This window comes from Podarcis melisellensis, assembly GCF_964234715.1.
Source record: "Podarcis melisellensis genome assembly, chromosome: 2".
In the NCBI taxonomy this organism is placed as follows: domain Eukaryota; kingdom Metazoa; phylum Chordata; class Lepidosauria; order Squamata; family Lacertidae; genus Podarcis; species Podarcis melisellensis.
Genome location: NC_138529.1, coordinates 119,630,511 through 119,643,105, shown reverse-complemented (window position 1 = coordinate 119,643,105; position 12,595 = coordinate 119,630,511). Strand labels below are relative to the sequence as shown.

Below are 12,595 nucleotides of genomic sequence, written 5' to 3'. Positions count from 1 at the left end.
GCTTATTTCCTTCACATCTGATGGGAGGGTGTTCCACAGGGCGGGTGCCACTACTGAGAAGGCCCTCTGCCTGGTTCCCTGTGACCTCACTTCTCATTATTATTAGCCCCTGTTGGGTGCAAACTCCACAAGGCAGCAGGAAAAATAAATGAAGGGATAGATACATCACAAACCCCAACCCCCTTCTGCTCAGCATCCTGGGTGCTCAATAACCTGCAGCCCAATTGAGACCTTTCCATCCTCCTCACCATATTCCGACACTTCAAAGGCTCTCTCCTCCCATGCATTGGTGACTTTCTGCACCTTCAGTCTGTAGGTGCCTTGGGGGGGCTCAGAGCCGAGAGGGAAGGAGAGTTGAACCAGGCCCCCTTTCAGCTCCACTTCGGTCCACTGCATCAAGCGGTTGTTCTTGGGATCCTGGAAGTCACAAGAAAGTTAAGGGTGGGGGGAATCACACGGGTTAAAAGGAGGGACTGCTGTTTCTGGCTCCAGAAGAGGACAAGGCTGGGACATATCCAGTGGTGTAATGGTCTGGGGTAGGTGAGTTGGAAAGCAATTGCTATTTCTGCAGCAGGGACCACACAAAGTCCCTGTCTCTAGAGCCCTAGAACCACACAATAGGCATGAAAGGGGAGTATTGAGGTTAACAGTTCAGTACATAAACTATGAGATGCCACCAGCATTCAGGATCGCAGGTGGTCAAACACCTGCTACATACCCTCCAACATTTCTCCGATGAAAATAGGGATGACCCATTCCATAATGATAATTTTTACTATTTATACCCCACAAATCTTACTGGGTTGCCCCAGCCAATCTGGGCAACTTCCAACATACACACACACAATAAAACATTAAACATTTAAGAAACTACCCTATCAGGATTGCCTTTATATAGCAGGATAACTCCATACCCTCCAACATTTCTCCAATGACGGGGTCAGCTCCCATTGCTTGGTCCCTGCTCCTGCCAACTAGCAGTTCGAAAGCATGTCAAAGTGCAAGTAGGTAAATAGGTACCACTCTGGCGGGAAGGTAAACAGCATTCCATGTGCTGCTCTGGTTTGCCAGAAGCGGCTTAGTCATGCTGGCCACATGACCTGTACTCCAGCTCCCTCGGCCAATAAAGCAAGATGAGCGCCGCAACCCCAGAGTCGGCCACGACTGGACCTAATGGTCAGGGGTCCCTTTACCTTTACCTTTTAAAGAAAAGTAGGACATTCCAGGATGAAATCAGAAACTGGGACGGCTTCTCTAAATTAGGGCTGTCCCTGGAAAGTAGGGACATTTGGAGGGTCTGCTGCTACTATATTTGCAGTAGGGATTCTGCAGCAGCTCAGAAAGGGGTGCCAATGCATAAATATTGGGGAGGCCCAGGTAAGCTCTCCCCCACATAACTGACCAGAAGACATGCCACACACACACACCATTTGAATGCCTATCAACTTTGGGGAGCCCAGCCCCCTCAGATATTTTATTGGACGTGGAGTTGGCTCCTAGGATCCCAGAGCTGCTCTGTCGGCACAGAAGGGGAGTTTTCTAGCCACAGGGAGCATTGGCCTGATCCAGGGGCTGCAAATCGGGGGCAGATCAACAGGCTTGCACACAGCCCTACTTCAAACCCTCCAAAGAGGGGCTTCGTTGACAATTAACCAGCAATTTCAACAGACAGAGGGTTTGTTTGAGGAACCATGCAAACAAATTCACTCCTGAGGGGCTGGGAGAAGGGGAGGCAGGTGGGCAAAGAGAACCTCACAGCCTGCTGAAGCTAGACTCCTCCTCGTCACCCCATCACCACCCTCATCTCTTACCTGCCCTTTGCCAGGACAAGTTACAACAAGGCCACCTACCAAGTCTGGAAGCTGAATGTGTAAGAGGATATACTGTATTTTTAGCTCCATAAGACACACTTTTTTCCTCTTAAAATCTAAGGGGAAATGTCTGTGCGTCTTATGGAGCTAATGTGTGGTCCCTGGGGCTGAGGGGGGGCCCAGGCTTCCCCCGCCAGCCCCGCTGCTCCCTGACCTGCTCTTTGGGGCTGGGGGTATTTTTTTTCTTGAATTCTTCCCCCAAAAAGTAGGTTGCGCCTTATGGTCAGGTGCGCCTTATGGAGCGAAAAATACAGTACCAGGCATAGGCAAACTCAGCCCTCCAGATGTTTTGGGACTACAACTCCCATCACCCCTGACCACTGGTTCTGTTAGCTAGGGATGATGGGAGTTGTAGTTCCAAAACATCTGGAGGGCCGAGCTTGCCTATGCCTGGGATATACTGATTTAAAGAAATTGCAGATAATGTGTGCAGTTCTCTCCTTCCAGAGGATCTCGAACCCAAAGCAATGGGGCTAAGCTAGTTTTCAGCTGAGTTGATTCTATCCAGGACCTGACTTTTCTTTATTTTACAACGAGCTGATTAATAGATTTTTATTTTTGCAAGGGGGCCAGGGAGAAGACAAATCCTTCTTCATGTCCTTCTTACATTCAGCACAACCTCCTAAGCACCTGCACTCTAAATAACAACAACAACAACAATTCTTAAACGCCACCCATTTCATCTGACCAGCCACTCTGGTCAGCTTCTGACAAAATACAGAGCGCGATGCTGGGTGGAATGCATCAAACATTAAAAGCTGCCTTCAGGTGTTGAAGGCCTAGGACCCTCGTACCTACGGGACCGCCTCTCCTGGTATGTCCCACAGAGGAACTTACGGTCTTCAAACAAAAACATCTTGAAGGTCCCAGGCCACAGAGAGGTTAGGCTGGCCTCAACCAGAGCCAGGGCTTTTTCGGCTGTGGCCCCGATTTGGTGGAACGCTCTGTCCCAAGAGACTAGGGCCCTGCGGGACTTGACATCTTTCCGCAGGGCCTGCAAGACAGAGCTGTTCCACCAGGCCTTTGGTCAGGGCACAGCCTGACTCCCTCCTTTGGCAATCTCCACAGAACTCTAGCCCAATGATTGCCATCAATTTGATTTGAATTAATTTTATAATGAAATGATTTTAGACTGTTGTATTGTTTTATTAGGGATGCGGGTGGCGCTGTGGGTAAAACCTCAGTGCCTAGGACTTGCCGATCATATGGTCGGCGGTTCGAATCCCCGCGGCGGGGTGACTCCCGTCTTTCGGTCCCAGCTCCTGCCCACCTAGCAGTTCGAAAGCACACCTAAGTGCAAGTAGATAAATAGGTACCGCTTTATAGCGGGAAGGTAAACGGCGTTTCCGTGTGCTGCGCTGGTGCTGGCTTGCCAAAGCAGCTTCGTCACGCTGGCCACGTGACCCAGAAGTGTCTCCGGACAGCGCTGGCCCCCGGCCTCTTAAGTGAGATGGGCGCACAACCCTAGAGTCGGACACGACTGGCCCGTACGGGCAAGGGTACCTTTACCTTTACTTTACCTTTATTGTTTTATTGTTGTTAGCCACCCTGAGCCTGGCTTCAGCTGGGGAGGGCGGGATATAAATAAAATTTATTATTATTATTTATTATTTACAAAAAGACATATAGTTTTTTAAACTCTAAAGCAACTCTAAAGCAAGCCCTGTTGAGTTAAACAGAAATTGCTGACAGGTAGTTGGATGATTGTAGCCACAGTTAATAGCTAAACCCCCTTTTCTCTGTTTGTAGCAAATATTTGCCCGAGATTATCCAAGGTAACATCAGCTGGAGAACTGCATCGCAAAATTCCGATAAATGCGATCGTCAAAGGATAGCTGCATTCTGCTTTTCACATTGTTTCCCTGCCCCCAAACTAGCTATAGGTTATTATGATGAGAGGTGAAGATGAATTGGCCACTTACCTGGAGGTAAATCAATGGGACCTTTGGAAGCAAAAGACAGAAGGGGGCAGGGAGAGAAATCAGAGATGACAATGAATGAGAAACTACCTCCAAGGCAAATCCCACCCCACAACCTCCCCAGCAGTATTTTATGCTTATTTATTCCTTTTAAAGCTTTTCTAAACAGCTTAATATGGAGGGAGGACAACATAGAAGCAATATCCATTAAAGAAAAAACAAAACAAAACTCTGTCAACTATTAATTTGATATCTGCTGGTCCCCACTCACCTAATGTTCTCTCAAGGATAGAAGCACTCATCTTTTTCACTCTTGGAACTTACGGTTTTAAAAAGCTGAGTTTATTCCCATTTCTAAAAAAACTAACCCATAGAATAAGGTGCTGGCTCCTTCAGACTTTACATCTGTTTTGAGGCTGTTTGCGATTCATATGACCAAACAATCTCATGTTTGGCATGTTCCTACTCAATACAATTTTATCTGGCAACACTTATGAATACCTGATATATTTTGTATAAATACGAATGTTGTATCCCAACATTCATTCATCACACTCTTCATTCTTTTTAAAGCTTGATGTTGATGATTCATTTTTACTCCTCTTGCCGTTATGGTTGCTTTTACGATGTATTTTAGTTCAATGTTTCGTTTATTGCATTTGCAAATCTTATTTTGAAACTATTGTTTTTTAAAAAAAAATGAAACCGAAATCCAGTAAAACAACTATATGAAAGCAAATGAAACAGCAATTCTAACAAGTAAAACAGGGCCCATTCTTGTCCACCTCCTCAGGCCTCTTTGACTGAAACCAATTCTGCAGGATCGGCAAGGTAGTATGCCGCTGCAATAATGGCAGCATTCCACTCAGCATGAAGTGGAGAGGGCTTTTCCTCAAATTGCCTGACAAACGTGTCACGACAGGTGCCTGGTCGTCCCTGTTTTCAGGGACAGGTATCGGCATTCCCCTCGGCACAGAGAAAAGCTCCGCTGGCCAGCTACTCAGTGATATTAAGGAGGCAGCAAAGTTGGTTTGCGACTTTAACAGTTTTCCCACCTATAATCTCACTTTTGATGAACTGGATCAGTTTTTTTAAGCTGGTTTTCAACTGAACTGAAAGCTGAAACTTTGACCTGAGTCATTTTTCACCTTAAAAACCAAACCACCTAACCCTTTTAACCTAGGAAGATTGAAATTCAAAATGAACCTTTTGAAAAAAGAAGAAGCCTATCTTTATTTTTAAAAAATAAAATCTAAACTGACTTTTCCATTAACCAGATCTGTACTGTGTGGAACTATAATTTACTCCTTCCACAGAGCTGAAAACTGGTTTTGTTTTGTTTTGTTTTTAAAAAACAGAGTTTCTACCTTTAGAATTTAGCTCCAGAGTTATGTTAGTACAGGATATAGCTCCTAGCATCAAGTGTCCTAGTGGTGCTCTTGTTGGTCTGAACTGATGCTTTAATTAACATTAAATAATTAAATAAATGGGTATTACCCTCTGATCACCCATCTGCATATCATACTTGAGAAAAACTCACTTTTCCAGTAACAGGTCGGAAACTTTCATCCAGGGTGGCAACACGAAAATGAACTGGAAAGGAAATAAGATTTTTTTTTTAATAATTTTTTTATTAAAATTTTCCTTTACAAATAAGTCCATACAACCATGTTTACAAATTTCCAGTTTTTGAACTTCCACCAGCACCTCCATCAATCATCCATTTTCCCTATCTTCACGCATTTTCTATATATAATATTGCCAATTTAATATTATCCTTCCATCTCTGTTTCTTTTTTACAATATACCTTGTACTATCACAAAACCTCCTTAAAACCCACTAGCGTTGTCTGTTCATCACATATAATTTTCAGATAATCCGTGAACCTTCCCCAGTCCTCGATGAATTTGTGATCTTTCTGATATCTGATTTTTCCAGTCATTTTATCCAGTTCTGCATAGTCCATAAGTTTCGTTCTCCACTCATTCAAGGTCGGTAGTTCCTCTTGTTTCCATTTTTGGGCCATTAAAATGGAAATAAGATTTTTAAAAGGCAAGTTCAATTGCAGTTGTGTCCTGATGACTTGTGGCTGATTTGTAGCATGGGTGCTCTGCGTGCAGATAAATATGTATATAAAAGGAATCCCCAAACAGCAGGCATCACTCAACATAAATGCAAAAGGGGCCCATTCTTCATGGGCTCCCATACAAACTGCTCAAGGTGCATTCGTTCTGATTTGTTTGTAGGGAAAACACATGACATCAAAGCGAGACCTTTGGAGAAAGCAGGTTTCTTATGCAAGACTTCCCAATCAACTATCATTGCATAACTTGAACCTGCAGGTGTGCAATTCAAACCCCACTATAGTGATAATCTGGTAAGTGCCCTTTGAAGCCCCACTCTGTTGCCCCTAACAAGCACAGAGTATTCAATGGAAGAGGACATGCTCAGTCTCTGGTGTGTCCACGTAGAGATGCAATGAGCTGCAAGAACTGAAAATAATGCCAATTTATGTTTCAGACAGTGCATGGGCAGACTGGTCTAAAGAGCCCAGGGCTAGTTAAGTCCAGTCAAAGGGCTAGTTAAGTCCAGTCATAGGGTTATGGTGTTCATCTCACTTTCAGGCCAAGGGAGCCAGCGTTTGTCCACAGACAGCTTTCCAGGTCATGTGGCCAGCATGAACAAACCGTTTCTGGCACAACGGAACAGCGTGACGGAAACCAGAGCGCATGGAAATGCCATTTACCTTCCCGCCGGAGTGGTACTTATTTATCTACTTGCACTGGCATGCTTTCGAACTGCTAGGTTGGCAGGAGCTGGGACAGAGCAATGGGAGCTCACACCACCATGGGGATTTGAACTGCCAACCTTCTGATTGGCAAGCCCAAGAGGATCAGTGGTTTAGACCACAGCGCCACCCGCTCCCTATATGGTAATACATCGTGATGTTGAAAAGTGGAGGGAGGAACAAGCTGCCTCGGCCCCAGCCCCACAAGGGCACTGGAGTCATGTGCAGGCAAGTCCCACCAACAATATACTGCCAGGTGAAGCCACTGTCATGTTCTGGCCCCCAAACCGGTCCTGGGCAATGTGTCAATACATCGTCCAGCCATACCCAGGACACAAATTGTCACAGCCCTCTAGCGACTCATTTCAGCAGCGGAGCATATGTCCATGCTGTCCGCGGTGGGCATGCAGGGCACACCCCTAAGGGGCACAGAGGGCACCCCTCCCGTTTGCTACAGTCCAGGGGAGAAGAGGAGCAGGGAAACTGCTGCCCACATTCCTCCTGCTCTCCACCACCAGGTCAGGCCTGGCCCTGCGACTGAGCTGCTGCAGTCTGGCACAAGACACCTCGCAGCTGAGGAAGGTGGGCGGCAGCATTGTCTCCCACTCTCTTGCTCTCTGCCGCCGGATCTGGCCTGACCCCAGAGGCGGAGCTGCGACCCAGCATGTGCCGCAGCCTAGGAGCAGCTCCTTCTTGCATGCATCTAGGCCCCAAAGAGGGAGCCTGCTGTGGGGGCGCCTGTTTGCACCCCCTCACAAAATTGCACCTGGAGCCACAGCCCCCATGCTACACCACTGGGCACATTTCCCAGATGTAATGTATACTCAGCTCTGTCCAAACTTTGGACAGACTTCTGTCCTCCACCTTCTGAGAGAGTCTATTCCACTGTTGAGCGTTTCTTGCCGACAGAAAGTTGTCCCTTACTTTTCCCCCCAGACTCTCCTTTCTTGTATTTTGAACCCATTGATTTACACCCTACCCCTCTGAAACAGCAGCAGAAAGCAAGATTGCTCTCCCATCCATGTGACGACAGCCTTTCAGGTATTTGAAGATGGCTATCATGTCGCCTCTCTCCATCCTCTTGTTCGCAGGCTGAATGTGGTCTGTAGAGAGCCTTGTTTACAAAGGGGACGCTTAACTAGCGGTTCTCCCTTCCCGTAAACCCAGCTTCTCACTTACCTGTCTCCCCTGGCTTGTAAATGGGCTTGTCTGTCTGGATGAAGAGTAGGGTGTCCAGATCTTTGACCAGCACAGCTTTCTGGCTCTTGAAGTGCAGCGTATCCCCTTTTACATCCACTGTGAGGAATGTCTCTGGGGAGCTAGAAAAACCACTGGATTTGGGAACCTGGAGAAGGAAGGAAAAGGAATAGAGGAGCAGGCTTGGTCTGTGTATAGACTCCCACTTACCTGGAATCCAGGGGGCTCCCACTGCTGGTTTGGAAAGCAGTGTGTACATGTGACATTCTTAATCCTCACCTATCCTTTTCTTAATACAGTGGTACCTCTGGATGCGAACGGGATCCGTTCCGGAGCCCTGGTCGCATCCTGAAGCGAACACAACCTGTGTCTGCGCGTGCACGGGTCATGATTCGCTGCTTCCGCACATGTGCATGATGTCATTTTGAGCATCTGCGCATGCACGAGAGGCAAAACCCAGAAGTAATGCACTCTTTTACTTCCGGGTTGCCACAGAGCGCAACCCGAAAATGCTTAACCCATAGCTACTTCACCCCGAGGTATGACTGCATAGGAAATACTGCATTTTGATGTATTTGGTGCATCTTTTTCATGGAGAGGAGAGGAGAGGAGGTGCTAGAGGGGCGATGGCTCTGGGTGTGAATTTTTGAGGGGGTTTGAAGCAGGGACCCCTATTAGGTATTCAGTGCTCTGTGTTTGCCTGAGCTTGAGTCTGTACTAAGGATTATGAGACCCTGCGTTCTGATTCGATACATGATATCCAATCACAGAACATTTCAGGATTTGGGCCTCTGCCATTGGCCCTTAAACTCTGAGTCATGATTGGCAGCTTGGAACTTTAGACAGCCAATCACGTTGGGAGTGGGAGTGGCCTAGGCCTTCGGATATGTATATAGGCAGTTGCTTTGGCCCTGTTGTCCGGTTCTGTTAGTTCTTGCTGTTATCACTGTGTCTTGCCTCGTGGTAACCCACCTACACTTCAACCCCCATGCAGGTGCCCCCCCCAGCGCAGCATGGCCCAGTGCTCCTCTCCTGGCAGCAGAGGAACCAATAGTCGTGGAGATGAGCAACATAGAGGCAGGCATGAGGGTGCCTGCTGCAATGTGAAGAGCATGGCAACCTCAATTTAGGCACATAGAGCAAAATGGCAAGCAATAAATTCTCACCTGGAATGGGAGGCACCCGAACATATCCTTCTTGGTCACCAAGTCAGTGAGCAGGGTCCTGTTCTGCCCTCCATGCTCCAGAGTGATGCTCAACGTCACCGACTCATTCAGGTGGTTCAGCTGGATACAGATCTTCTCGGGCGTCTCTGTGTGGATCAAGTAGGGCACCAGAACCAAGTATTGCCTGGGAGGAGGTGGGCAAGAAAGGTCAGGGAGACCAGGAAGTGAGGACAACACCGGGGGCTCTTTGTTTTTGGTTCATCATTATAGCCAGGGCTATTTTTTCTAGAAAACGAGGTGCTGGAAGTCACCATAAATGCCTCCCTTGTTCTCTTAGAATGGCAATGGTGCCCGCTTGAGAGGTTGCCGGAACTGAGTTCCAGCAAGTTCTGGCTGGAAAAAACCCCAACTATAGTTATGGCCCATCAAAAGCCTTGGTGGAATTCCTCCCAACTGTTGTTTTTCCCCGTGACTATCTAGCTATCGGCAAGTCCTAGGCTCTGTGGTTTAACCCACAGCACCACCTGCGTCACACTATGACTATTTAGCTATAGTGGGATGTGGGTGGCGCTGTGGGTTAAACTACAGAGCCTAGGACTTGCCGATCAGAAGGTTGGCGGTTCTAATTCCCACGGCGGGGTGAGCTCCCGTTGCTCGGTCCCTGCTCCTGCCCAAATAGCAGTTCAAAAGCATGTCAAAGTGCAAGTAGATAAATAGGTACCGCTCTGGCGGGAAGGTAAATGGTGTTTCCGTGCACTGCTCTGGTTAGCCAGAAGCAGCTTAGTCATGCTGGCCACATGACCCGGAAGCTGTATGCCGGCTCCCTCGGCCAATAAAGCAAGATGAGTGCCACAACCCCAGAGTCAGCCACGACTGGACCTAGTGGTCAGGGGTCCCTTTACCTTTCTATCTAGCTATAGGAAGAGCCAGTGCTATTTTTATAGGTGCCTGTATCACTGCCACTTATGCAGAGGGACGGGTGACGCAGTGGGGAGGTTGGCAGAGAGCATACACGCCCATGGAGCTACTCCAATGCTTCTGTGGGTGTGTCTGCACTGCGCCAACCTCCTTGCTGCTACTCCAATGCTCCTGCTGAGGCGCCCACACTGTGCTGACCTCCCCACTGCCTTGCCCCTTCCCCTCCCTGTAAGTTGCAGCAAAACCAGCATTCAGCCATCAGGTAAGTGCTGGCTCTAGCACCCCCTGCTGTCGGCCTCCCTACCTTCTGCCTTTGCGAAGCTGTGCATGGGGATTTAAGAGAGTTGCTCTCTGGGGGATAGAGGCAGAGGTGGACTTTGCAGAAGGCAAGGAAGTGTGTGTGTGTGTGTGTGTGTGAGAGAGAGAGAGAGAGAGAGAGAGAGAGAGAGAGAGAGAGAGAGAGAGAGAGAGAGGTGGGATAACCCCTCCAGCAAGCAGCTTACGGTTCTGTGGCGGACGCCGAGGTGTCCCCAGGAAGGAACAGCAGCAGGAGAAAGAAGCTGGGTCCCACAAGGATCCGGCCCTTCCCCATGGTGGTCAGGATACAGGCGATGGGCAGGCGAGGTGGAGGTGGAGCTGGTCCTTTGTACACTGTGTTGCTCCTGCCTTCCCCAGTCCAGCCAGTCTCTTTATAACTGACTCTCGTCCTCTACAAACAGCCCCCAGGGAGGAGGTGCTGGAAGTGTGGGCAGCTCTTGAGTCACAAAGAGCACACAGAATGTCCCCTGGCAAGCAAACAGGGGAGAGAGACAGAGAGAGAGAAAAGAGGTCACTGGCAGTGTTTGTTATGCAAGGCACTGTCCTGTGTTTCACCCAGAGGGAAGGGAAGGAGGAAGCTACCCTGGGTGCTGGCAAGAAGATTTATTTCAGGCCCAGGCATTCCATAACGCTATTGCTGTCCATTTGGCACAAACTGGCTGGCAGGGCATCACACATTTTATTCAGTCGTTGGCCTTTGCTCCAAACATCTGGTCCGCTTCAATGAGAAAAATCTGCCTCCCTTCCATCACAGTCCTGCCTTGAAATTCCCCGCAGGCCACTCAGGTATGGAATCCAATTCCCCCTTTTTCCCAGCTTGTCCCAAGGCTACCCTGAGGGACAGCACTTGCCCCCCCACAGCAGACATCTTTAACTTATTGTGCACTCATGACGATTTGTTCTTGTGATGGTGTCAGAGCAGTTAGACGTGATCCGGCTTCCGTTGTCATCATCACTAATTATTTATAAACTATTATTATTTATTAAATTTATTAGTGGCTTTTTCTTGCTCAACTTATGGTGACGTACAAGCAAGGAAGCAAGCAAACCAACAAACGAACAAAAACCCCACATAGATAGAGTAAAACAATCAGATCAAATCACACCTACTCTACAAGGCCACAGTTAAAGAGAAAAGTTTTTGCCTGGTGCCTAAAGAGATATGATGATGGCACTGTGGGTGTTTTCATGGTAATTTGGTTTAAAATAGTAAAATAAGAATTCCCTGGATGCCTAGATCCAGGTCTGGGGCTCTCTCACCAAGAGAGTATTATTTCCAAAGAAATGAAACTCATAGTGGCATTTTTTTATGGGCCGATCTTGGAAGAGATCTATACGAAACAGCCCTAAGGTTTCATCAAACCAAAGGAAGTATGCAAGCTTTGTTGTTTAGTCGTTTAGTCGTGTCCGACTCTTCGTGACCCCCTGGACCAGAGCACGCCAGGCACTTCTGTCTTCCACTGCCTACCGCAGTTTGGTCAAACTTTGGTCAAACTATGCAAGCTAGGATGCCCCTAATTTCATCAGAGAAATGTTGGAGGTTATGAGTTCAGAAGGGGCTTTCTGGATTAAAACAAGCAGTTAGAGCAAGGAGTGGGAAGCTATACAACCTGCTCACACAGCTGGAGTACACACAATCATGCAGACAAGTCCTTGCACACCAAGTGCAAAACCAAACAAGTTTCTTACGTTTTGGCATTTGCAGATGATTTGATTATTGCACCCCACTCCTTCTCAGCAAGAAAACTAACTTTCTTGCTTAGTCGAAATAAATAAATAAATAAATAGTTAGTCCAGTAGCACCTTAGAGACCAACTAAGTTTGTTCTGGGTATAAGCTTTCGTGTGCATGTAAACTTCTGCAGATACTTCTTCAGATGCATGCACACGAAAGCTTATACCCAGAACAAACTTAGTTGGTCTCTAAGGTGCTACTGGGCAATTTTGTAATTTTTATTTATTTATTTTGACTGCGTCGGACAAGCACAGCTACCCACCTGAATCTAGAATCATGGAAGGCACCACATTGAGCTGCATGAAATGGAAGCCTATGTATCTGAAGAAGCGTGCATGCACACATTCCTGCTTAGGATTCACATGGTGGAAGAGAGGGAATAAAAAGCTTTGGCAGCCCTTCCTCTCAAGGTGAGGGGGCATGACCAAGTTAAACCTGCAAAACTGTGGTCTTAACCCCATCATGCATTAACTAGAGCTAAGCATTCTGAATACAGGAGGTCAATATTTATCCTGTAGGCACCAGGTGAGCCTACCTGAAGAGAGCATTTCACAACAAGGGAGCCCCCTACTGAAAAGGCTTGTTGTCATGCTGCCACCCTCTGGACCTCCCATGTACCTCTAAGTATGTAGAACCCCAAAGCAGTTTGCCTAAATCGCAGCAAGCTACTTGGGAAAACAAAA

At 47.5% G+C, this 12,595-nt stretch overlaps 1 protein-coding gene across 1 annotated transcript in view; it reads right to left on the bottom strand.

Moving 5' to 3' along the window:
* The window catches only part of LOC309364328 (alpha-2-macroglobulin-like), a 62,035-nt gene extending 51,521 nt beyond the window's left edge, over positions 1 to 10,514 (bottom strand). Inside the window, exons 1-6 of the mRNA XM_081901308.1 lie at positions 10,364 to 10,514; positions 8,943 to 9,126; positions 7,759 to 7,924; positions 5,331 to 5,383; positions 3,794 to 3,814; positions 249 to 417 (exon numbers count right to left, since the gene is read on the bottom strand). Coding sequence (XP_081757434.1) covers positions 249 to 417; positions 3,794 to 3,814; positions 5,331 to 5,383; positions 7,759 to 7,924; positions 8,943 to 9,126; positions 10,364 to 10,452 — 682 coding nt within the window. The 5' untranslated portion in view covers positions 10,453 to 10,514. The remainder of the gene's footprint in view (positions 1 to 248; positions 418 to 3,793; positions 3,815 to 5,330; positions 5,384 to 7,758; positions 7,925 to 8,942; positions 9,127 to 10,363) is intronic.
* Positions 10,515 to 12,595: the final 2,081 nt, after the last annotated feature.